General features: G+C 42.5%; 3 protein-coding genes across 7 annotated transcripts in view; 1 reads left to right on the forward strand and 2 right to left on the reverse strand.

The window, feature by feature from the left end:
- asic1c (acid-sensing (proton-gated) ion channel 1c) overlaps nt 1-9,947 on the forward strand; it is a 73,947-nt gene extending 64,000 nt beyond the window's left edge. For 4 of the 5 annotated variants that reach the window (XM_060058232.1, XM_060058233.1, XM_060058234.1 and 1 more), the window contains 8 exons: nt 1,167-1,317; nt 1,753-1,809; nt 2,349-2,502; nt 2,769-2,860; nt 3,211-3,290; nt 3,693-3,764; nt 5,020-5,072; nt 6,329-9,947. In XM_060058232.1, coding sequence (XP_059914215.1) covers nt 1,167-1,317; nt 1,753-1,809; nt 2,349-2,502; nt 2,769-2,860; nt 3,211-3,290; nt 3,693-3,764; nt 5,020-5,072; nt 6,329-6,407 — 738 coding nt within the window. In that variant the 3' untranslated portion in view covers nt 6,408-9,947. The remainder of the gene's footprint in view (nt 1-1,166; nt 1,318-1,752; nt 1,810-2,348; nt 2,503-2,768; nt 2,861-3,210; nt 3,291-3,692; nt 3,765-5,019; nt 5,073-6,328) is intronic. The other variant, XM_060058231.1, reaches the window with a different exon arrangement.
- Nucleotides 9,948-10,187: 240 nt separating this feature from the next.
- On the reverse strand, nt 10,188-14,999 carry cdk5 (cyclin dependent kinase 5). Its single transcript, XM_060058240.1, has 12 exons — nt 14,795-14,999; nt 14,391-14,479; nt 14,241-14,308; nt 14,044-14,104; nt 13,897-13,953; nt 13,713-13,808; nt 13,390-13,464; nt 13,084-13,180; nt 12,722-12,793; nt 12,433-12,491; nt 12,241-12,321; nt 10,188-11,759 (listed from the first exon to the last, which is right to left on the reverse strand). The coding sequence occupies exons 1-12, from the start codon at nt 14,829-14,831 to the stop codon at nt 11,673-11,675; spliced, it is 879 nt and encodes a 292-aa protein (XP_059914223.1). The 5' UTR covers nt 14,832-14,999; the 3' UTR covers nt 10,188-11,672.
- Nucleotides 15,000-16,170: 1,171 nt separating this feature from the next.
- abcb8 (ATP-binding cassette, sub-family B (MDR/TAP), member 8) lies at nt 16,171-22,246 on the reverse strand. The gene is made up of 16 exons (XM_060058227.1): nt 22,026-22,246; nt 21,420-21,756; nt 21,157-21,312; nt 20,748-20,842; nt 20,371-20,476; nt 19,853-20,014; nt 19,664-19,749; nt 19,317-19,414; nt 19,094-19,199; nt 18,960-18,993; nt 18,642-18,778; nt 18,451-18,545; nt 18,184-18,317; nt 17,915-18,062; nt 17,258-17,508; nt 16,171-16,572 (listed from the first exon to the last, which is right to left on the reverse strand). The coding sequence occupies exons 1-16, from the start codon at nt 22,121-22,123 to the stop codon at nt 16,489-16,491; spliced, it is 2,127 nt and encodes a 708-aa protein (XP_059914210.1). The 5' UTR covers nt 22,124-22,246; the 3' UTR covers nt 16,171-16,488.
- Nucleotides 22,247-22,358: the final 112 nt, after the last annotated feature.

The following is a 22,358-nucleotide window of genomic DNA, read 5'->3' on the forward strand; positions in this document are numbered from 1 at the left end:
GTTTAAATCCTCGGCCTTCCAGAATTAAGACTCCATGGGCCACCTACTATCGAGTAAATGTCCTTCTCAGGTGGCAAAGCTTAATCTGGATAGACTGGAGGGGAGGATTAGGCGTCAGGGTGAACTGCAGTTAGAGGTTGTAGTCCTTGAGTTTATTATGCAGGACTCCTGCTCTGATAAGAGCCCCCCCCCCCCCCCCCCCGCCCCCGTTGGATGTTTGTCTGAATAACCTTGAGATATTGGAGAAGTGTCAGATCACTTTCAAACATATGCGCATGTGTTTTTACGTCAAACTAAGCAAGGTTTTTCAAAAACTCAACTGTGTGCCAACAATCCGAATGGGCACGTCTAGTTTTAGAAGAGATATCGTTTATCAAAGAATGGTCGCTGTGGGAAAATGAGATACGTTCTTAATAAGAGGATCCATTTCAAATTCCCGGACACACATTTGAATATCATGACCTGCAACTGGATTTTAGCATTGAAGTGCAAAACACGAGACCTATGCTGACGCTATTCCTATAGGGTTAGCATATGCTAACGCCTAACCCTATGCCTGCTAACCATACCATCATACCATCCATCTTATTAACATGTAAGCTTTGGATAAAAGTAGCATTTACAAAGTAAAAGTATTGCACTCAATACCAGCGTAGACTGTGACCACAGAGCACCATTGCGATTCACTTTCCGTGTCCATCGCTCGCGGTGGCGTCCCTTCTGACAGTCCATGTTTTCCTGCTGTGAGTCGATAGCATTAGGCCTGTTTCCATTCCCCCATGATCCTCTGCAGTCTGCTTCCCGCACAATAGGACAAGCACTGCATCAGTAATGTTCCCTAACCTGCCAACGCAAAGCCTGCTGCAACACACACAGCCCCATACCCTGTTCACCCACTGTCTCTTTAAATCGGATCGGGCGTCCTGTGTCAGCACTCTCCACAAACACTCAAAAGTTGTTGTTTTGTATTGTATTTTTCTTGTCTGTATGTTTTCGCGGCTGCCTGCGGTCCTTTTTTGGTAACAATTATCCATTTTCCGGTGCCAGACTGTTGTCCGCTGGGCTTGACTGGTGTGTTGTTGATGTGTCGGTGTACCGGTCTGGCAGACGGACCCACAGGGGGATAAAAACACACCCTTATTCCCCCCCCCCCCCCCCTCTTCCAGCTGCAGTACCTGCCACCGCCTTGGGGCGACTGCAAGTCCACCCCCATAGACTCCGAGTTCTTCTCCACGTACAGCATCACGGCGTGCCGCATCGACTGTGAGACGCGCTACCTGGTGGAGAACTGCAACTGCAGGATGGTGCACATGCCCGGTAAGGCCCCCGACTGGCCCCCAACTAAAGCGTAGAGTTGGTTTTGCAAACAGAACCATGTTGATAATGTCTCCCGCTGTGAACTTGCAGCTATCCATTACTGTATGTTGTACGTCCTTGCACTTATAAAATATCACTTAGCGCTATCGGCTATGTAGCGCCTTATCCTAGCTATCTTTGTCGTGGGCTAACCTAGCGATTGTTGGTGCTCGGCACTTGGTTCTATCAACATCCTTACTGTACCGAAAGCGATATATGGTTGTCTTTATAAAGCTTTTTTTGGACAAATGGAAACGGTAAGGTGCCTTGGATCAAAGCGTCAGCTCAACTCCCTGAAGGTCAATTCAGAAGACAGAGGGCACAGTTGTGTTGTGTGTTATTGGTGCTCGGCAGAATAACGATGCCTTTCTGTCCCCTCTGTGTGGTGTTGAACAGGTACCTCGACTGTTTGCACACCTGAGCAGTACAAAGACTGTGCCGACCCGGCGTTAGGTGAGCCAAAGCCCAAGGACTGCAAACAGAGACGATTATTAGTTGTTGTTTTTTTTTAGCAAAACAAATGGATTCTTTTCCCAGGGATTGTTTGACTGCATGGATCTCCGTGCGCAGTCAGATAGCCCAGTCATCCAGGCAGCTCGCAGGCAGCGGGCGCCAAACGGCACAACATGACACATAAATTAAACCCTGGAGAATAGTCTGGCATTCACTCGAATGAGGGGTTGTCAGTCAGTGCTGGAAAACATTTGTATCTTTTAAATCCCATTAAAAACATTGTGTTCTGTTCATGGTTCATTAAAATATAATCAACAGCGTAGATCTTTTTCCCCCTTTCCATCCCTTGACATATCCCCTGGATTCGTTCATTATTTTTTGTTTCATAGAAAGTGAACGATGGCAGCAAATAGTTCTGTTCTTCATTTTAATGTGCTTGCTGGCAATGTTCTTTTATTATTTAAGCATCCCAGTTATTTAAACTGGGATGCTTGCATACTTGTGCTCGGTCCATTGAATGATTTGATCCACATCCACAGACTTTTTGGTAGAGAAAGACAACGATTACTGTGTCTGTGAGACGCCCTGCAACATGACGCGCTACGGCAAGGAGCTCTCCATGGTTAAGATCCCCAGTAAGGCGTCCGCTAAGTATCTGGCTAAGAAATTCAACAAAACCGAGCAATACATCGGGTAAGTATTCGCCCATTGGCTCTCTGTCCCTGAGATGATGACCTTATGAATGACTTTTCTTGATTTGTTTTGTTTTGTTATGTTTTGAGTGGATAGTGTTAGCATAGCGCGATGTTGGTCTCCATCGTTCACCTTCAATGCCATAAAAAACGAGAAGCGATTCAACCTGAAATGTTTTTTTTAATTATTTAAATTATATTTGAATTCTTTACTTACCAATGAAAATGGTATCCTGAGAGAATCTCGTCACCCTTCCCTCCCCCCAGAGAAAACCTTTTAGTGCTGGACATCTTCTTTGAAGCTCTGAACTATGAGAAGATCGAGCAGAAGAAAGCGTATGAAATCGCCGGGCTTCTCGGTGAGATCCACTAAGCTTACTTTATGATGGATGTAGGAAAGAACAAATGCGTTGATCCTAATATAGGAAACCGTCCTCAGGCTTTTACGGCCTTTCTCAAACCGGAGCCTCCGGCTGTGACCACTTAGGACCAATGTACTTGCAGCATTGGAACAGGGAAATAAAGGGGTCCTAAATCCATCTCCAAATGCGAGGCGCTTGAGTTAACACTGGCAGAAAGCCAGGGTTTAAATTCTCTGATTTCGTCAGCTTACACATAGTCCCTCACGCGGGAACGCGTCGCTAGTGGAAGTCAAGTTGATGGCATCTGTGGCAAATGCATGTCTCCATATGTGTCTATGTCATCCTAGGTGACATCGGAGGACAGATGGGGCTGTTTATTGGAGCCAGCGTCTTGACAATACTGGAAATATTCGACTACTTATACGAGGTAAACACTTTACCCCTTCAGTAAATTCATTTTATGTTTCTGTCGTTTTAGGGAGAAATGCTGTAGCCTATAACTATATTCTGCAGCTATCGATTCTTTTTGAACTTTTGTACATTGCTATTGATGCAATTGGCCGAGCCAGGCCCTTAAATATCTGTGTACTGTTGTTATGAATCAGAATCAGAGTTACTTTTATTACATCTTATTGTAGGGACAACCCAAGTACACGAGAGTACAATTATTAAGCTTGGTTCCTCAACAGTCAGACAGCAGCAACAATAAAAGATAATGCAAATGAATATAAGTACAAATATAAAGTAAGTAATAAGAAGTACAGAAACTAATGTGGAGTGCCATTTATCGCTATGCAAGTAAATGACTCTGATCTGCATTCCTGTCAAGGTGTTCAAGGATAAGGTCCTTGGTTTCTTCATCCGCAAGAAGCGTCCACGGCGATGCCAGAGCGATAATCTGGTAATACTTTTATTTTCTGCTTCTCACGCTGTCGACCCGTGACACCATGTCAGATAAACCCAGGAACCAGAACAGTGTCTTCTTGTGTTTTAAGATGTGTATTTCTGAAACCTAAACCATGTCAGAATGATGCCCAACTTATTTGTGACTTTTTCACTGCCACCACTTTCACTTTCTGTTCAAATGTATTTGAAACTATTCCAAATATGATTTGAACTTTGATGTCTAAAGAATAAAACATATCCATCCCAACGGTTTGGATATTTTTGTCTTTAAATCGATAAACACTAACTAGATTTTCCTTTGCGAAGATCTCCTTATGGTTTATTCATCCACCGATGCAGAGATAGATTTTAACTAATCCAACAATGTATCTGGACGTTCTGGTTCCTCTCGTTGGTCATTAATCAAACATAGTGAAGCGTAATTTGCTCAGTGCAGCCAACAATTGTGTTCCTGAGTTCATCTACCTGTTTGTTTCCAACCCCCCCCCCCCTGTGCAAAGAACTCTGCTCTTTGTGAGACAAGCCCAAATGTTCTTCATGAGTAACGATGGAGTGAGAAAAAAATCAACTTCAATTTGCTTTACAAGTCTTTGAAGAAGACTTTGGTTTGTCCCTGAATCAGTGCAGCGTACTGCAGTGGCATGCATGGTCGCCTTGGTTCATTAGATTACAGTTCAACAGAGCAGAACAAGGATGGGTGTGTTCTTCCTTGTCCGAGTAAAGATGTGTAAGAGGAATGATTCCGAGACATCTGGTTTGGTTGAGATCAATCAGGGCATAACGCAAGCCATGGTAGGAAAACAAACCTAAGACACAGTGTGCATTTAGCTTTCCTTTCTGCATTCCCCTCCATCCATGTCATAATAGCACTTGCTTAGTCTGATCCATCTTAACCGCCTCTTACTCTCATGACGAAGAAACCGTCTCCAACTGACTCGCTCATAACTCCACGTAAGCAACCGAACTCTGAACATACGGCATGTCATCATTTTCAGACGTTAGATGTTTTCCTCCTCCTCAGTGCTCATCCACAATGTTGTAGCTGTACTCTCTCAGCGTTTCCTGCTTGTTAAAGCCCAAAAAGACACCGAAAAATCACATTTCATCCTCCAACATTTGATATCCCTCAACTTGAAGCCCCCTGATAGTCCCGGCCCCCCCCCCCCCCACGACTGTTAGCATTGCATTGTGTTTATTATTTCCATTCCAGCCACCCTCACCCATCTTTCTTTTCATCATGTCTATTCCAGGAGTTTCCAGAGAACCCAACCGGCCCTGGTGTCACGCCTAATCATGCCCCCAGGTAGCAAACCCCATTAATATGAGAGCCTCCCTCCAACGCTGTCACTCTCCTCTCTCTTTTTTCGGACATTGTTGGGGAAACGTCCCTGTATGGTTCATCCAACACAGGACGCCATCGTCATACATACCATGTCCCGTTCGGGGCGGTGGATTAGGTGGTCCGCAGGCGGCGGTCTTTCAGTTGAAAGTGGGATTAAATAGGATCATTCACGCGGCGCTCTCTGATCTGAAACCCCGTCGCCTCCTATCGACCAGGGAGAGGTTAGTTCCACCAGTGTGTGCCCTTTGATCAGCGGAATCGTCTGCGGAAGACGACTCGGCAGCACGATCAAATCATTGCCGTGAGAGTTAAAACTTAAACTTCACCGTCACACCAAAAAAACTGGCCACGAATTCCAATAATTATTTCGTTTTCTCCACCCCCGCCCCCGCCCCCCTGTAGGGATAAGAGCGCTCCAGTGGAAAAACAAATACATATCTGTCCAACGAACACAGCGCTACACCAACCGAGACGTGTTTTTTCCTGCAGCACCCCGGGCCGGCCCGTGCACATTAGAAGCTGGCGCCCGATAACATCACTAGATGCATTACTTTGTGATGTTATGTACATCATCTGCATGCGATGATTTGACATACAATGATATTTTTGCCTTTTCCTGCCCGGGAATAGCGATTAAACCATTGCTACGAATGAGTGCATCACTTCTCCCCATGTAGCGGCAACATCTGAAGCAAAGCCTGTTTGCCCAGATAGAAACACAGCACATGCCGAACGATTCAGCATTCATCACTGCTAGACGTATTCGTGCGGGTTCGACTGAAGCCCATGGACTAAATGTGTTGTTCTTTCTTCTCCTTGCCCCTCTCTCTCCACTCATCTCTCTATATCTCATCCCATTTTTGGCCTTATAAATTTTGATTGGGCTCCATTTTATTCTGTGCTTGCTTCCTTATCCCTGTATCGTTTGACTCTGGGATGCATTTCTCTGTCGTTCGCTGTCCTTAATGCTGTGACCTTGCGTCCGATCACATTGTCAATGCCCTCCATTTTGTTTGTTTACGGCTATCCGTCCCTCACATTATCAAACCCATTCTCTGCTACTTTTCCAAACTCCTTGTTTCTTCCCTGTCTGCCCTATTTTCTCCAACTTATGCTGCCCTGCACTGCCCTTCTCCCTTAATGCGGATGACCTCGTCTCCTCTCCTCCTCCTCCTCTCCTCCTCTCTCCCCCCTCTTCTTCCCCCCTCTCCCCCCAGAGCACCTGTGACACCCTCCGGAGTCACTCGGACAGTGTCGGATTCACGCCGAACATGTTACCTCGTCACCCGACTCTAGGGAACTTCGAGGAGTTTGCTTGTTGACCCGGTGATGGAGTCGCAGACCGGGGCCAGGTGGGGGAGGGTGGGGTGGGGGGGGACACTATCGAGGATCGGCTACAAACTGTGAAATAATTTATGTAAAAGTAAAAAAGTGAAGAAATCCAAATGGGAGAAAACATTGAGCGTATACTCGACAGCGTGGTAGACCTTATCAATGCCTGAATAGAAATAGAATACTATCATCAGTTACAAAAAAAATAAACACCAAAAAATATATACCCTTCCAAAACACAAACTCAGGTTTAACTGCCATGCCGAGGGCGTCCACCTTTTATTTCATATCGTTTAAGACGTTCATGGTGTTCATCCGTGGTGTAGTTCACTCGCTCGCTTCTGTCCATCCATGCTTTCTCTTGGTTGAGGGTTTTTCTTCTGATCCAAAAGGTATTTCTGACCGAGTTAAGCGATTGTTTATGGGAAAGATTGTGACCAGAGGTCATACAATAAAATGTATAATTACATTGCACCACGTGCTTTGAGAAATCTGTGGCCTATGAATCCAAGGAATAGATGTGGACTGGCAGGAGTGGCATACATTCAAAGGATGAACAGTGATGCCCCCTCTCTCCCCCCATGTTATCTGATGAGGCAGGTTGAGTGACTCGTTATCCCTTTGACCTCTCACCTAGTTAAAGTCACAGAAGACGGGTGTCTGACGTTTTGAGGGGTCGATGGCTCATTATCAGGATAACAACACGGTCTTCACTCGTGACCCCGAGTCAAAACACACATCCATAGCTTATCGCACTGCTGTTTGTCACTATGCCTTTGTTATTGCTAAGCTTTCGTCTCTTCGAGTGGAGGAATGTACACACACAGACACCTAGACCTCTTGAACGTAGCCTGAAAGCGTCGACTGACGAGGATTGACAACAATATGAGTCGCTATGGATTGAACATTGGTTGGGCAACATTGGATGTGGTGAGAGTGTTTTAATGGATGTCTGTTTGAACTGTTTCTCACCAAGGTTCACAGAGAGGAAGTGAGTCAGGCGAGAAACGATTGTATCTTAGTATGACATGGCTTATATTTAACCTTTACATTATAATTTTCAAGTTGTAGAATAGTGTTGCTATAAACGACATAATGACTGTCATGAGAAAAATGCATCCATTTAGTCCGCTGTCAACCTTGGCCCTGGTTTCCGTTCGATGATTCAGTTTAGAAGATCAACCACATTGACACAGTGACATTCTGCATTATTCCTCATTTGTCCTTACCGATGGCAAAATAAGTTCATAAATCAGCACAAGCCCCAGTGATAGTAATCTATTCTCTATTATAAATTCATGGAGAACAGACCGTCTGTAGATAACATTCCTTACCGTCACATGAATATGTACATACCCACAGAAATGCCATACGAAATTCTAGACTCCCCACGGGGTCAACGTTTTGTTCCAGGGGTTTTTCGCCCTCCCCTCTGATCTCGTACCAGAAGTCCAGTCCGTTCACCAGGCGCCACCTAAACCTAATCCCGTCCACGTATAGCCCTTGAATGTGTTTATATCCGAGTGGACCCCGAGTGTCTTCCACTCTCCAGTGACTTAGGCCTACGCGACCGACACTTGAATAGAATTTGTAGAGACAAAGATGTAAAAGGAAAACAAAAAAAACAACATCCCTGACTATCTTATCTTAAATCAATTTTTAATATTGCATCATTGTATCCTATTGTTATTCCGATATCATGTATTGAAACCGCAAAAGAAAAACGACAAATTGTGATGTATAAACCATCGAGTATAATAAACGATACATTTAACCATCTCCCTCACGTTCCCACAACTTCTCTTCTTACACGTCTGTCTGTTTATTTTCCCGCTTGTCTTCCATGTTTGTTTCTTTTCCCCTCCCCGGACCCATGGCTCTGGACTTGTAACCGCGCCAGTAACACCTCACACATCTGAACTGTGATCATTTGTTGGGACTACAGTTCAGAGACAACAGACAGCCTATGTTGTGTTCTTTGTTGTTGTTGTTTTTTTACTTGGTGAGCTTACCGCCTTGCCAGTAGGGCGGGTGGTGTTAGAAACACCGGAGCTTTATTACTCTGTTGTCTGCTTATTTAGATGACTGTTGTGAAGCACAAAACCTTGGGAAATCAGCCATTACTTTTTGGAGCCAATGACAGGCAGGTCTTGTTACCACGACAACGCGCCTATAGGCTTTAGTTTGGAGTGTCCAATACACTACACGCGCACTTAAAGGTTAATCAGGAATACGAGAACATACTTTGCGTCAGATCAACAACAGAGTCCAGACCTAATCCAAAGGAAAATAAAAATATCGGTTTACTATTCAGGGTTGTTTAATTAATGGGTGGTGTTGTGTTGTCAGCAATAAATTAATTGATTACGGTACTACTGTTAACAAATCCAGTCGGCATACATCCTACACTTGAGGATTCCCAAATTGCATTCATTCATTCCTGTCCGGTAGCTGTTTAACGAACGTAGGCGAGATGGCTACGGGTTTTGACATGTGTATATTAAAGTTCTATATATTACGATGATCTTACATATTAACTGGTTAAGAATACCAAAAAATATTACTAAAAGGTATTGCCCCAAATTAAATGTGACATTGTGATGCTATACGATATCGTTGCAGACAGTTTCTATGTCATATGTCGTCCCATTTCATCAGCGTAAGAATGGTTCATAAAAAAACCTTGTCTATTGGGATGATAGACAACCAACTGTGAACATGGGGTAAACATGGGGTTAACATTGTTAACACGTGGCCGTGGGTCCCTTCCCCCTCGTATCCCTGCCTTACTACCGGTCATACAAACTATGTATCCCAGCTAGCAGCTATCTTAGGGCTTGAAATATTTGTGCTAATTTTTTTCCAAGTAGTTATACAATTTCAACGTGCATTTATGAAACCATAGATGAACAGCATTTCATATCAATATATATATCTATATATATAGCCTTTTAGATTATAATTATTGAATTATCAAAGAGCTTGATCCATCACACTCTGCAGCACATTATGTCATTTTCCTTCTTGCATGACCATTGTGTATTACCAATATCTACCTACTGTATTATCAGACCTGTTGAAACATTTATTTTTTTGCATTGTATCCAAATGTCATTTTGAGCCAGATGAAACAACGTGTTAATGCAGCCATTCCCTCTGTGCTATGAAAAGTATATTAGACCTTTGGAAAAATAGCAGCACCGACAACCTCGAGGAAGGCTTGGGATTGTGCAATATTTAATTCAGTGTGGGCGCGATGAGTGACTTATGTTCCTGACATTTTGAATGGAGAGCGAGAGAAAAAGAAAAGAAAAAACCTTAAGTGGCTTGAGGTGAAGAGTGGTATTTACAGGTATTCTGTTTTGTATATTTTATGATTGCATGCACAAACAATTTGGGGAATCGGGCTTGCTTCATCTGGCTCTGCGTACTGTACATTACAGTATATTGTAGATTTGTGATTTAACACTGACGTGGACATTAAATAGCTCCTACCCTCTTAAATGTGTGTAACGTCTTCAAGTTTCGTATACACAGCTTGGTTATGCGTTTTGCATCTATGACAAACAAGATGACTATTAGTGTGCATTTTTGTGTGATCAAAGAAAAAGACGAGGAACAGAGCGGTTATACTGTCACAGCCATCTATTCTTAGTCCAATAAATCAGTGGGTTTGGTTTATTTCCACTTTATTAAAAAGTGAATCATAGTGGTTTAAAAAAATAAATAATAATACAAAACCACTGATGGCGTATGTTTAATGGTACATTAGCTACGTTGTGAGTAGGAAAAAGGACACAAGAAAGTGCAAACTTGAATGTTCAAAATCCAATGACATTGTGGAATATCTCTAGAGCGGTCGCCGGTTTGTCTCCAACTAGTAGTGGAATAGCCTGGCAGAACTAAAGCATGATGAAAGCAAATTGCACTACAGTTTTATAATAAAATCCTAACGTTTTTCACACACACACACGCACACACACACACATACACACACACAACCTTGCTGTATAAAAGCAGTGTCATATTATTGAAAGAAAATCTCCTGTACCAAAACAAATGGTTGTGCTGTATTTTAAAAAAGAAAAGACCTAGGCTTAATTAAGCAGACATTCAATTATTAATAAATACATGCATTCAATTATTTTGCTTACATCAGTAGAACAAAAATAAAATATTAACTTTTCTATCTACTTCAAAGACAACCCATGGTGAGGGAAACAATCTGGGGGTGATTCTGCAATGGAAAATGAAGCCGTTTGAAACAAAGAAACCACAGGGGACAGAGGGCGTGATGAAATATAAATTCTTTCGGATCTCATTTGTGATGTACAATAGCCAACAATTCATTTTTTTCATATTTTAACTACAAAAGAAAATGAACAGATTATAAAAGATAGCAATGATTCACTAATGGTCCTCTGTTCATCAAGTCTACAATTTAAATTGGTCCACTTTTGTTAACATGGCTGTTGTATTTTAATAGACTGAGAAATGGTGACAAGAAGTGACCCCAGTGTGACTGGTAGTTGACAAATCATGCACACAAAAAGCTGGCAAAAACGTGCAACTAATATAGCGTTGTCCCAGACCATTGTACAATCTGCTCTTTAAAAGTAATGGAAAAGTGATGGGTTTATGCTTAAAATATTGATAAAGTCTTTTTGTCTATTACTCAGTCTAAAATGGATGCAATTAATGAAAAAGGTGTTCATGCCTCTAAGTTAAGCATAAATACCTCACTTAAAGTGACACCACACTAATGTATTATATGCATTTAGGTTTTCCATTTATGACATCAAATTTTTGAAACGGCATCAGAGAATCATCACTACTAACTTCACAGTCAACTCATGACATTTTATGCTGGGTATGTATTCCATTTTAGCAGATATTAAAACTGAAAGACCCATGTTTGTTCTTGATAGCCCTCGAATAATTTAATCAAAAAGCTGTTATGTTTCCCAAAAGTGCGGTCAATAACGACGAAGTCTGGGGTCTCCCCAGAATACCTCGCACGGACAGACTTGCAAACCAGAATAAAATAATAATGATTAACAAGGAGGCACAACAAGATGATATAAAAGCTAGGGCATTTCCGAAAAGAAAGAATAGATACAGGGTGGAAGGGTCTGAGTGAAAACGTGTTGGTCAGGAGGCTTGATTGTGGTGGAGGAGGTGGTGGTGGTGATGGTGGTGTTGAAGGAGTTTCACCTGCTACGGTGTGGTCTACGGTGGGCAGAAATCAGCAAAGTATGGGTGCTGCAGAGCCTCTTCCGCAGAGATCCTCTGGACCGGGTTACACTTCAGCAGGTTCTGAGTTAGGATTACAAAAAACATCTTAATTCAAGATTTTAAACCATAAGGTCCAAAAAAAAAAAAAAAAAAAAGATCCAAACTTTTTTTTTCTAGTTTTATATTAAAATCCTAACATTTTATACATTTTTTACACACACACACACACACACACACACACACACACACACACACACACACACACACAGTATAAATGCTGTAGCTGCACGTGTCTCATTATTCAAACAAAATCTTCTGTACTAAAACAAAATGGTTGTGATCTATATAAAAAAAATAGGCTTATTTAAGGAGACATTCAATTATTAATACATGCATTCAATTATTTTGAGATTTTAACATTACAAAAAAATTCTCATAGATCCCTAACAGGGAAGAACATGTTTAGATAATAAGGAATGCATTTGTGGTCAATGGATAGATAGGGGTCGTTTCTTACATGGTTGGACACACAGCAGTACAAACATTAAAAGTGTTGAATCACCTGCAGCAGATCTCGTCCTGTGCTACTGAGTTTGGGAACCACGTTAACCAGTGAGGTGGTGGCGGGGTACATTGGATACGGCTAGAGGTGGACGGGGGGGAAATAAAATCAACTAGTTAACCATCCGCTTAACGTCTTGTCCTCTGGTGGGACACGCGACAATATATTGACAGGAAAACGTTAATGGGTTACCTTGTAATCTGGTAGTTTTGTCATGGCTTGCCACTGCTCCTCAGTTGGCGTACCCAACAATGTACAACAGTGTCAAAGAAAAACTACAAACACAATGGAGTCCACAACACAAAGTATATTCCTCCATTTAGTTTTATGCCGTCGCGTCACACTGTACATTATCAAAATATAGCCCGTCTTTAAAAGACGGAAAACCATTTTAGGATCAAGAGTAGCATGTATAATGAACGAGTATAGGAACTTAATTAAATCAGAAAAATATTTAAATATTAGCAAACGGCAAAAGGATATCTGAAGATGCGCTTCAATTGGTCGTCAACGTCATTCCCGGGGAACAACGGCCTGCCCGCGTTGGCCAGCTCTGTATGGACACAAGAAAATATATTTAAAATCATATTCACCAAATGTTGGGTCCAAGACATAATATGGACATTTACATTTAGCAGATGCTTTCATCCAAAGTGACTTTCAATGAGTTTATTTGACAGAAGAAAGAGAAACAACAATACATCTTTGTCGGTACATTAAGGATGTTTATAGAACCAAGTGCCAAGCACTAACAATTGCTAGGTTAACCCATTCCCTCTATATACAACAAAGCTAGCTAGGATAAGATACGATTATAACCAAAATAATAAAAGTTGTACAAACCTGCAAATATACACCCTGCTGACCACATATCGATTGAGGTAGAATAGAGTTTAGCACCAAAAAGCACATCGGGAGGCCGGTACCACAGAGTCACCACCTATAAACACCACAACATCATCAACTCCTCCAGCATCACTTAAGATACCGATGTATGTTCCGACGATTTTCACGTTGCATAATGGATGTTGATGTTGTCAATGATTTTCTGAGCTGGCCCTGAAATGTGTGGGCAGCTTGCCGTTTGGCCCCAGGTACTGATCAACAAACAGTGTTGCCAAGGACCTTTTTCACGTAACATTCACCTACCTCAGCTGAGTAACACCTCACAGGAATCCCAAAGGCTCGAGCCAAACCAAAGTCAGCCAACTTCAACTCTCCATTCTGGTGATACAGGCAACAGTAACGGGTCAATTTAAAGTTTCTTGGCTTTGACCTTGGACGTAGAAAGTTAGCCAATAGCTTAGTATAAATGGTCGTTTTTAATTTGCAAGGGAAATTGTACAATCATTTGCGATGTAAATCATATATAGAATTAACTCTTGTTTTGTGACGTGCATTGGGTTAAAAATCTAAATGATTTTGAACAGACGCCCTACAGCCTAACTAGGCTTCCATGTTGGAACACTCACTCTGTTAATAAGGAGATTCTGTGGCTTCAGATCTCTGTGGAGAACGTTCCGACTGTGACAGAAGGCCAGGCCCTTCAGGAGCTGGAACATAAACGACTGGAGAGAAAAACAGGAGGAACACCAGGTTAAAAAACTCACACAGAATGAATAATTTGTTGAAGAGTCATGAGAGACAAGTGATTACCTTCACGGTTTCTGGGTCTAAATCTCCGTTGCAACTGTCGAAATATTTCTTCAGATCCTAGAGATGTGAAGAGTTAACATTTCTCCATTATTTGACAACATGTATTCGCAAACAATTATCAATCATTTCTCGGAAAAGTTTTCTTACCTGATCGCAATACTCAAAGACCAAGGTTAACTTTTTGTCACTGTGCAGCACATCATGTAGCCTGGGTACATAAAACAAAAATGCGTTCAATGGTGATCAACAACCAGACAACCTGTCACACACTAGCCAGCAATCAATGCAGATAAAAGATCTGTAACACTAAAAACAACCGTGCAGTTTGAACCAAAGGCACTCACCTGACAATGTTTTTATGTTTAAGTTCCTTCAGGAGACAGATTTCTCTCAAGGCGGAACTTGGCACCCCCTAAAAAACAAAAGTGACTCAAATGACCAGCCTCCAGCCCCCTGCTGCTACTGCCGACAGCCTCGAAATGACTCACACATACCTCGTCATCGTCATCCAATCGGACCCTCTTCAGAGCCACGATTTCGTGCGTTTCGCGGTTCTTTGCCTTGAAGACGGTCCCGTATGTCCCTGCGAGGGAAAAGAGCACAGCGAGAGACGGGCAGTGGGGAACGTTAATGAATGAAAGGCTAGCTGCTGGCTGTACCCTAATGCTAGCCAGAGCTGCATACCTACTTAAAAACTGCCATTTAGGGTCAAACATTCCCGACTATATGGTTAGTTTGACGTAAAATAGAAGATGTTTCCCTTGTTTAATATTAAAACCATGACTTGACACTGCCCATTTATTTAAGCGATGGGCTAACGACTTGAATCTGGAAGCAAAGGAATGCTAGCTTGGAGCTGAAAGGTATCCAACTTTTGCCTCATAGTTGTTGTACTTACCCTCTCCGATTTTCTCAAGCTTTTCATATTTCTGCATGTTTGGTGAGTGGCGCCAGCCTTAATATAACTAGTGAACCTCTAGGTCTACCTGATACAAGAAACAATCCGAAATCCGCAGTGATGTTTTGCTAGCTGGTGTTAGCTCCCAGACTTGTACCCTAGACACTTCACTAGGCAAGCTGTTCTTGCTGGTCATCTAGCGGCTGAAACGGGAACAGCATCACAGTGGAATTGTCTGGAAATGCAATCCATACAGTGATTTAGGCTGCTGCATGAAAGGACACTTGCATGGACAAAATGCATGCAAATGTTCTAAATAAACAATCAAAAAACGTAAAGTAGATAGACCATTTTAAATACTAGGTATAATTCCCATGTCTCATTTAAATCTTTAGATGATCATTTAAGCTCAGCCACACATTATTTAGCTTTTTGAGAAACAACGTATTACAAAACATCCATCAGAATTAGAGGCAATAATCATAAGATGGCATTGTTCAGGCGGTAGCAAGGTCTGCAGACCTGTGTGGGGAAACCTTATCTTTAGCAGGGTCTGAAATACAAGACATGGTACATGTACAAAGGCAGTAGAAATTGACTAAGCTGCCATTATTTACAAAGGCTACATTTATGAGCAGTAACTTGTCAAGACTAAAATGAACTCATAAATCAGTACATTAAATATCCTAATTCTGCATGACAAGAAGGTACTCCAATGCAAATATAAATATGAATATCATTGAAATGTTACCTTTTAATCTTATTCAACCTCCTTAAAAAAATGTCTGGCCATGCATGGCATATTGTGTTTGAGGAATTTCCCCTGAAATGTTATAGTTTAAAGTGATACTGGTTTTAAGCTAGATAATATTTTAAAGCATGGATTTAAATATGCTGTTTGCGTAGCAGCTTCACCATACTTTTGTAGCAGATGAAAAAGCTGTGAGACATTAAGAATTATTTTACCTTCTGGATTAGCTCTCGCCTTTAGCGTAATGATATTGAGGGTACTAACTAATGCTAGGAGAACCTATATTAAGACGTTAACGTGGGTGATGCATTGTTATATAGGAAGAGATGCATGCTGGCATCTGGAAAGGGGTAGCAAGTTATTCTGCATATTATATTTAGGATACATATCTGACTGAAGATGGCGGGTTGTATTTTGAGAATTTAAAAATCTATAGCAAACCACCATTTATTTTAAGGGCCAAGATGCAGTCTGAACAGACTAATGCAATAATCCTTTGAAAGAAGTATACTTCATTAACTTTGGTACACGTCAATTAGTACATATTAAGACTCATCATCCTCTGATCATGAATAATGAATATTGCCACAATTCATAAGCTCCAGAGCCATGATACGACAATAACTTATTTTAACTTAGTGTTTTTAATTCATAATGCAATAAATACAGTACATTTTCTGATAAAATATAAGTTCTATACAGAAGAGAATAAAACACTGAGGTATTCCATTTAATTAAATTCTGTACAATTATGCTACAGGCAAATAATCCATGGCAGTAAAACCCTATGTCCAGAGACCACTATCATACTAATATAATGATTGGTCCAAATATGTACACTTTACATGTACATATAACCTGATCCCAGTAGTCAAGAGACTTTCATCATAATTGAAATGCCATTTGTGATGGTACACTTAATCGTAAACACTTGTTAAATCGCTCATTTCTTTGCTTCAGCTCTTTGCCTCCGAATCAGATCCGAATAAGGTCCACCTCTGCCGATCAGCTCCAGATGGGTCCCAGCCTTGGAACACAGAACAGAAATGTTGGCTATTTGCAAATGGTTCTCTCACATCAATGTTAAAGGTATGGTTAGCCGTCACAAGCTGTTTTGAAAATCGACCTCTTCTGACATCACAAGTGGGCGTGTGTCCACCTAGATGTGTTCTGGGTAGATCAGTCTACCAGCCTACCCAGTGGATTGTAGCAAACGTTGCTCATCTATCCAACATACATCTACGTGGACACGCCCACTTGTGATGTCAGAAGAGGCCGATTTTCAAAACGGCTTGTAACGACGAAGGCCTAAAAAAATAAAATGTTTGGTTCCGGTTTCCGACCGACCCTGTCAATTTATGTGCGACCCAAATTATTTTATGAGCTTTAAAAAAAATTTTTTTTTAGATCCAAACTATAATTACGTTTTGGTACAGCTCTTCATTCTATTCAAGGATGAGCGAATTTTCTCGCTTTTAAATGAAAACAACCTACCTATCATTCGCTGCCGCTGGAAAAAATAAAATAAAAAAATAAAATAAATTCCCTACCTACCCATGACCTCAACTAACAACCAACAGGAACCAAACTTTTTTTTTTTTTTAGGCCTAATCACACTTGCACCTGGTGGTATGTTATCACCATTGTCACTTTTAAGTGTGACACCCACGGTAAGCGAATCGACACGAGGCCTGCGGCTTCCCTTGCCTCACCTCCACAATGCGGCCGTTGCTCATGACGCAGATCAGGTCTGCCCCCTGGATGGTGCTGAGGCGGTGGGCGATGATCAGCACCGTGCGCCCTTTAGTGGCCCGGTCCAGAGCGTCCTGCACCACCCGCTCTGACTCGGCGTCCAGGGCGCTGGTGGCCTCGTCCAGCACCAGGACGGTGGGGTTCTTGATCAACGCTCGGGCGATGGCGATCCGTTGCTTCTGTCCACCCGACAGGGTCACACCGCGCTCCCCTGGACGCATCGACGCAGAGGATTGAAAACAACCACACTAATCTCTGATCCATTTCATAGCAGAACCTTTGGGGGGGGTGACGGCACAGAGCCAGGGCCGGAAACCGAACACTGCAAAGGGCAGAGTTGCTCCCTTGTTTCCTGTTTCGTTGCAGATTTACTTTACCGTAGAAAACTAATTTGCACTTGTGGATGAAGCTTTCAGAAGAGGACATTTACAATTGCTAGTCAATACCTTTGGAAACCTTAACAAACACGTTTTTTTACGGTTTACTACGGCTGGCCGAGTTTGTGTTCCACAATGAAACGCTCACAGACCCCCACCTCCAGCACAATGGTGGGTCATAACAAATATTAATTTTAAGACAGTGAAACACCCTGAAAAAAAAGCTAAGCAGTACCGTACCGACCACGGTGCCGTAGCCGTCTGGGAAGCTAGTGATGAAACGGTGGGCATTGGCTTGCTTGGCAGCACTGATGACCTCAGCATCTGTAGCCTCAGGCTTGCCAAAGCGGATGTTCTCCATGACAGAGGAGCCGAACAGCACGGGCTCCTTTTACAATCGAGAAGAAAAGGACAATTACCAACAGATGAGCCAGCGAGAGCAATAGGACAGGTGTGCAGTTCATCATCCATGAGTGCAATTGAACGTTAAAGAAAAAAACAATCCTTACTTGATTGATAAATCCGATAACCTGTCCCCTGAGCCAGGACAGGTCGAGCGTTTGGATGTCTAGTCCATCCAGCATGATGACGCCATTATCTGGGTCGTAGAATCGCTCCAGCAGAGCTGCCACAGTGGACTTTCCTGTGCACATTACAACAATGTGGAAATGTGTTTATGAATGGGATAAATAGCGCAGGATCAGGCAGGTGATTTTGCGACTTCAACAAACCAAGTTGAACGGTAATAACTGCTCTAGCCGGCTTCAAGTTTTTACCTCCTCCAGATTCACCGACGATGGCAACTGTTTTCGCGGGGGGCAGTGTCAGGTTGAAACCCTTTAAGATCTGATGGCCTGGTCTGGTTGGATAACTACAAACAGACAAAAACTTGTTTACTTTATCGCAAGCGTGGCTTTGTAATTTCCATAGTATCTGTCGTGAACAGTGGAGGACAGGTCCCTCTCACGTGAATGAGATGTCCATGAAATCGATCCTCCCGGTCAGGGAAGTGGAAGGGATGCGTCCGCCTCCCAGGACCTGAATGGAGGGCTCCAGGGTCATGTACTCAAACACCCTGGCCCCAGAACTCAGACCCCTCACCACCTGTGGAGCACGTGTTGGATGAGAAACAGCCTTTATAATCCCTGTTAACAACCAATGAGGTTGTCCATGGAGAACCAAGCAAAAGCTCAGAAAAAAGTGTCGATATGGAGACATTATATAGAAGAAATGACTCCAAGGTGTGGCACATATGTATCATGTTGTGTCATGTTGGCCTACTGACCTGCCCGAATAAGATAGAGATGCTTGCCAGAGACCTGTCGAGAAAGGGTAACATAATTGTGAAATTGAACGTGTGGATTATTGTAACGCGGTGCACTGATCTCGGTCAGATTTAAACAAACCCCGAGGTCTTACCTTTGGACGGTTTGAGAAGCCACCAGGAAGGACATGAGGTCGCCTGGGGACATTTCATCACCGGCCAATAGAGATCCTCCAGCGAAAATCGTCCCAAGGACAATGCCTGTGTGAACAAACAAGACACATAAACACAGACAACTGTTAAAGGAACACAGTCGGAACCTTCAGCAAAGAGCTTTTCATATCGATAAAGAGATGAGAGAGAAAAACAAGACCTTACAGTTCAGAGCAACGTTTGACAGGCCTTGGAACACAGCGATTCCGTTGCCCAGACTCTCATTCATTTCACAGGACTTCTCCACTTCATAGGCATATAACCTGAAAAAGAAAGTAAATATAAGTAAATATACAATATATAATAGGGGCCAAGATGATGACGTCTGAAAAGACAATGCAATCTTTTTTTTGAAAGAAGTACACTTCATTAACTTTGGTACACATCAATAAGTACATATTAAGACTATCCTCTGAGGTCATCAGGGGAGAGATCATCCTCTGATCTTGAGTCAAAGAAGTAGCCTATATATGAATGAATACATATTTCAAGTTAACCACACTCTGGCTTACTGCAGCTCCCTTTCCTCCATGGCGAAGGCTTTAACCGTCCGCACGTTGCCCAGCGCCTCATCGGCAACACCTGTCGCCCTGGATACCTGCAGCCTCACACAGAATGCAACATCAGATTTGAACAGAAACGGCAGAAAACGAAACAGATTCACATCGCATAACAGCGAAGGCCCCAGCGTTTCACCAGACCTGCTCTTGAGCCAATCGAGACAACTTGCGGAGGAATGAGCCAATCAGAGCCCCGCCACCCACTAGACAGGGCAGAACCACCACGGTCAGGCCGGTGAGTTTAGGTGAAATGATGTAGAGGGAAACAAAGCACCCGACTGTCTGGGTCAGACTCCGCAGACCCTGAGAAAGGCAAATACATACAAGAGAGCAAAGACAAGAAGGGACGATTAGTCACATGCACATTCAATTATAGCAATTCACTGTAGAAACTAAAGGAAATATACTACTCCTAACTGGGAATAAATTAGGTCTGCGTAGGTAAACAAGGATTGTCTACTGATAACCAATCAGCATATGGCATATGTAATCATCAAAAATTTAGTTTTATCTCCTATTATTCACTCATGATTCCAACACATGATTGATGAAAACATTCAATAAACTTACTGGGCCTAGAGTAGCCTACATTATTTCTTAGCAATACACTATAAGTAGACAAACACACCTCTTGTGACTTAATTCTGAAGTATCAGTACCTGAGAGATGACCAGTTTAAAAGAGGACTTGAACTCCTGAATGTCGGAAGTCAGGCGGTTCACGAGCTGCCCAGTTTTATTGGCATCAAAGAACGCCACGTCCTGTCTGACAAAATAACAGCAAAGACACAGCAGGCATTTAGTATGACTGTTGTATAAGTGTTTTACCATGGATCTCACATTGGGAGTGGGTGACAAATAACATTAAAATCATATTGGTTGAGACCTAAAAGGTTTGTTAAGCGAGATAATGGCCACACAATAAAGCAATGTTCTCTTCCATACTATGGAAAATACGCTTTTGTTTTATGAGCATGATATAATGATGTGCTGCTGAGTCTTTGGTACAAAGGAAGAAACCGGGGGGAATTATTTACCGTAATAAAGCAGCGAAGAGGGTCTTCCTCATGTCTGAGGCCACCCTCTCCCCCACCCTGGACAGCAGAATGATGTAGCCGGTGGTGAGAAGACCCTGGGAAGGAAGAGGAGGAGGAGGTGGTGAATCAGGGATGGATTGTTCCACATTTCCACTGATTTCCATTTGTCCAATGTTTACAGTGACACAAACTGTAATCTGACTTCTAGATTCTATATTCAATTAATAATAACATTATTATTAGGCTATTCAATCCAGCATGGATTAAAAACATGTATTCACAGTAAATGTTATGATTTGACAGGTAAAGACGTCACAAATATTGAGAGCTATTAGGTTGGAATAAAACTTCTGGTTTATTCAAGGTTAAATAATAGCTTATTGAGGATATCAGGAACAATGCCACTTACTTGAATACCATAGAGTCCAAGCAACTTGAGGGCGGGACCTCTGATCTCCTGAACATAGTTCCCAGTGTGTTCTCTCATGTAGCGGGCCACAATATTCACCAACTCTCCCAGTATCAAGGGGATTTGAATGTTCAGGATTGCAGCACCGAAAGCAAGCTGATTAGAGGTAAATAACTTGATTGGGATGAAAACCAACTGTCAACACATTATGTATTCAACATGGAAAAGGTCTAATGTAATTATGTGACTTTAGGCTTGCTTACCACAACAGCACCGAGGAGAGCAAAGAGCTGAGGCTTGACAAATTCCCACAGAATATGCCATTTGAACTCGGGGTCGGGATCTTTAGTTGAAACCTCTGCATGCACGTTGTTATTGAAATCTGCTTCACAGTAAGCGACTCGGCCGGCGAGCCGTGCGGCTATGGTGCAGAAGGCTGGCCCCAGAATAAATTTAAGGGCCACCCCCCGGGGTTTGGAAGTCCGGGGGGCTGCCTGGCGGACAGCTCTTTGGGTCAGACCCCAAATCCGACTGACGGCATTGCCAGGTTGTCGCAAAGACCTGCACATGTGTGGCACATGTGATGAATACAACGAGGCTCTGAAACATAAAGAAACGCACGTTTTAGGAATCTCTACAGCACTGCTACTCAATGACTGGCTGACAATACAGTGTTTGACTTTGAGGTGCTGTATACATCGGAATAGTGCAGGTATCGTACCAATACCTAAAACAAAAAATGTATTCGTCAACAGTTTCGAGTTTAGATATTGCAATTATTGTTTTATCATTGTACAGCATTGTTTAAGGACTGAAATCGGAGCACTCAAACACAACAACCAGCCGGACGGTTTATCTGTCAGTCATACCGTGGAGATTTCCATAAATCTGTGGTTTTATTGAACCGCGTGCAGAGCGACCGGACTGGTGCACCAGTGGTTGTTCTGTAACACAGTAGGTGAAGCATATTTCCCCAAGTGAAGGGTAGTACTTCTACAATGAAAGGTAATCGCTAAGCCCCACAGGTCCCAAGGAGCTACATGCGGGCTGCCATGTTGACTGTCACCCAGAGTGCATTTCTCGACCCTTGATCCTCATCTTTTGCATAAAAAACATGTAGATCTTTTTTTTTGCGAGACCACTGACTGCTAATATGTGTGTCATTACGATTTCCCCCCTTAAATATTAATGCATTTTTTGTA

Source organism: Gadus macrocephalus, chromosome 8 (assembly GCF_031168955.1).
Source record: "Gadus macrocephalus chromosome 8, ASM3116895v1".
Lineage (NCBI taxonomy): Eukaryota > Metazoa > Chordata > Actinopteri > Gadiformes > Gadidae > Gadus > Gadus macrocephalus.

What these genes read in the sequence shown, in the direction of transcription:
- cdk5 (XM_060058240.1), bottom strand. Translation starts at nt 14,831, where the DNA reads ATGCAGAAATATGAAAAGCTTGAGAAAATCGGAGAGG. An exon ending in AGCAGGGTGTATATTTGCAG is followed by an intron (nt 12,794 to 13,083) that starts GTTTGTACAACT and finishes GTGTCCATACAG; the next exon opens with AGCTGGCCAACGCGGGCAGG. An exon ending in ATTGAAGCGCATCTTCAGAT is followed by an intron (nt 12,492 to 12,721) that starts ATCCTTTTGCCG and finishes ACTGTTGTACAT; the next exon opens with TGTTGGGTACGCCAACTGAG.
- abcb8 (XM_060058227.1), bottom strand. Translation starts at nt 22,123, where the DNA reads ATGCTTCACCTACTGTGTTACAGAACAACCACTGGTGCACCAGTCCGG. An exon ending in GTCAAACGTTGCTCTGAACT is followed by an intron (nt 19,200 to 19,316) that starts GTAAGGTCTTGT and finishes TTGTTCACACAG; the next exon opens with GCATTGTCCTTGGGACGATT. An exon ending in GCAACGGCCGCATTGTGGAG is followed by an intron (nt 16,573 to 17,257) that starts GTGAGGCAAGGG and finishes CTGTGTTCCAAG; the next exon opens with GCTGGGACCCATCTGGAGCT.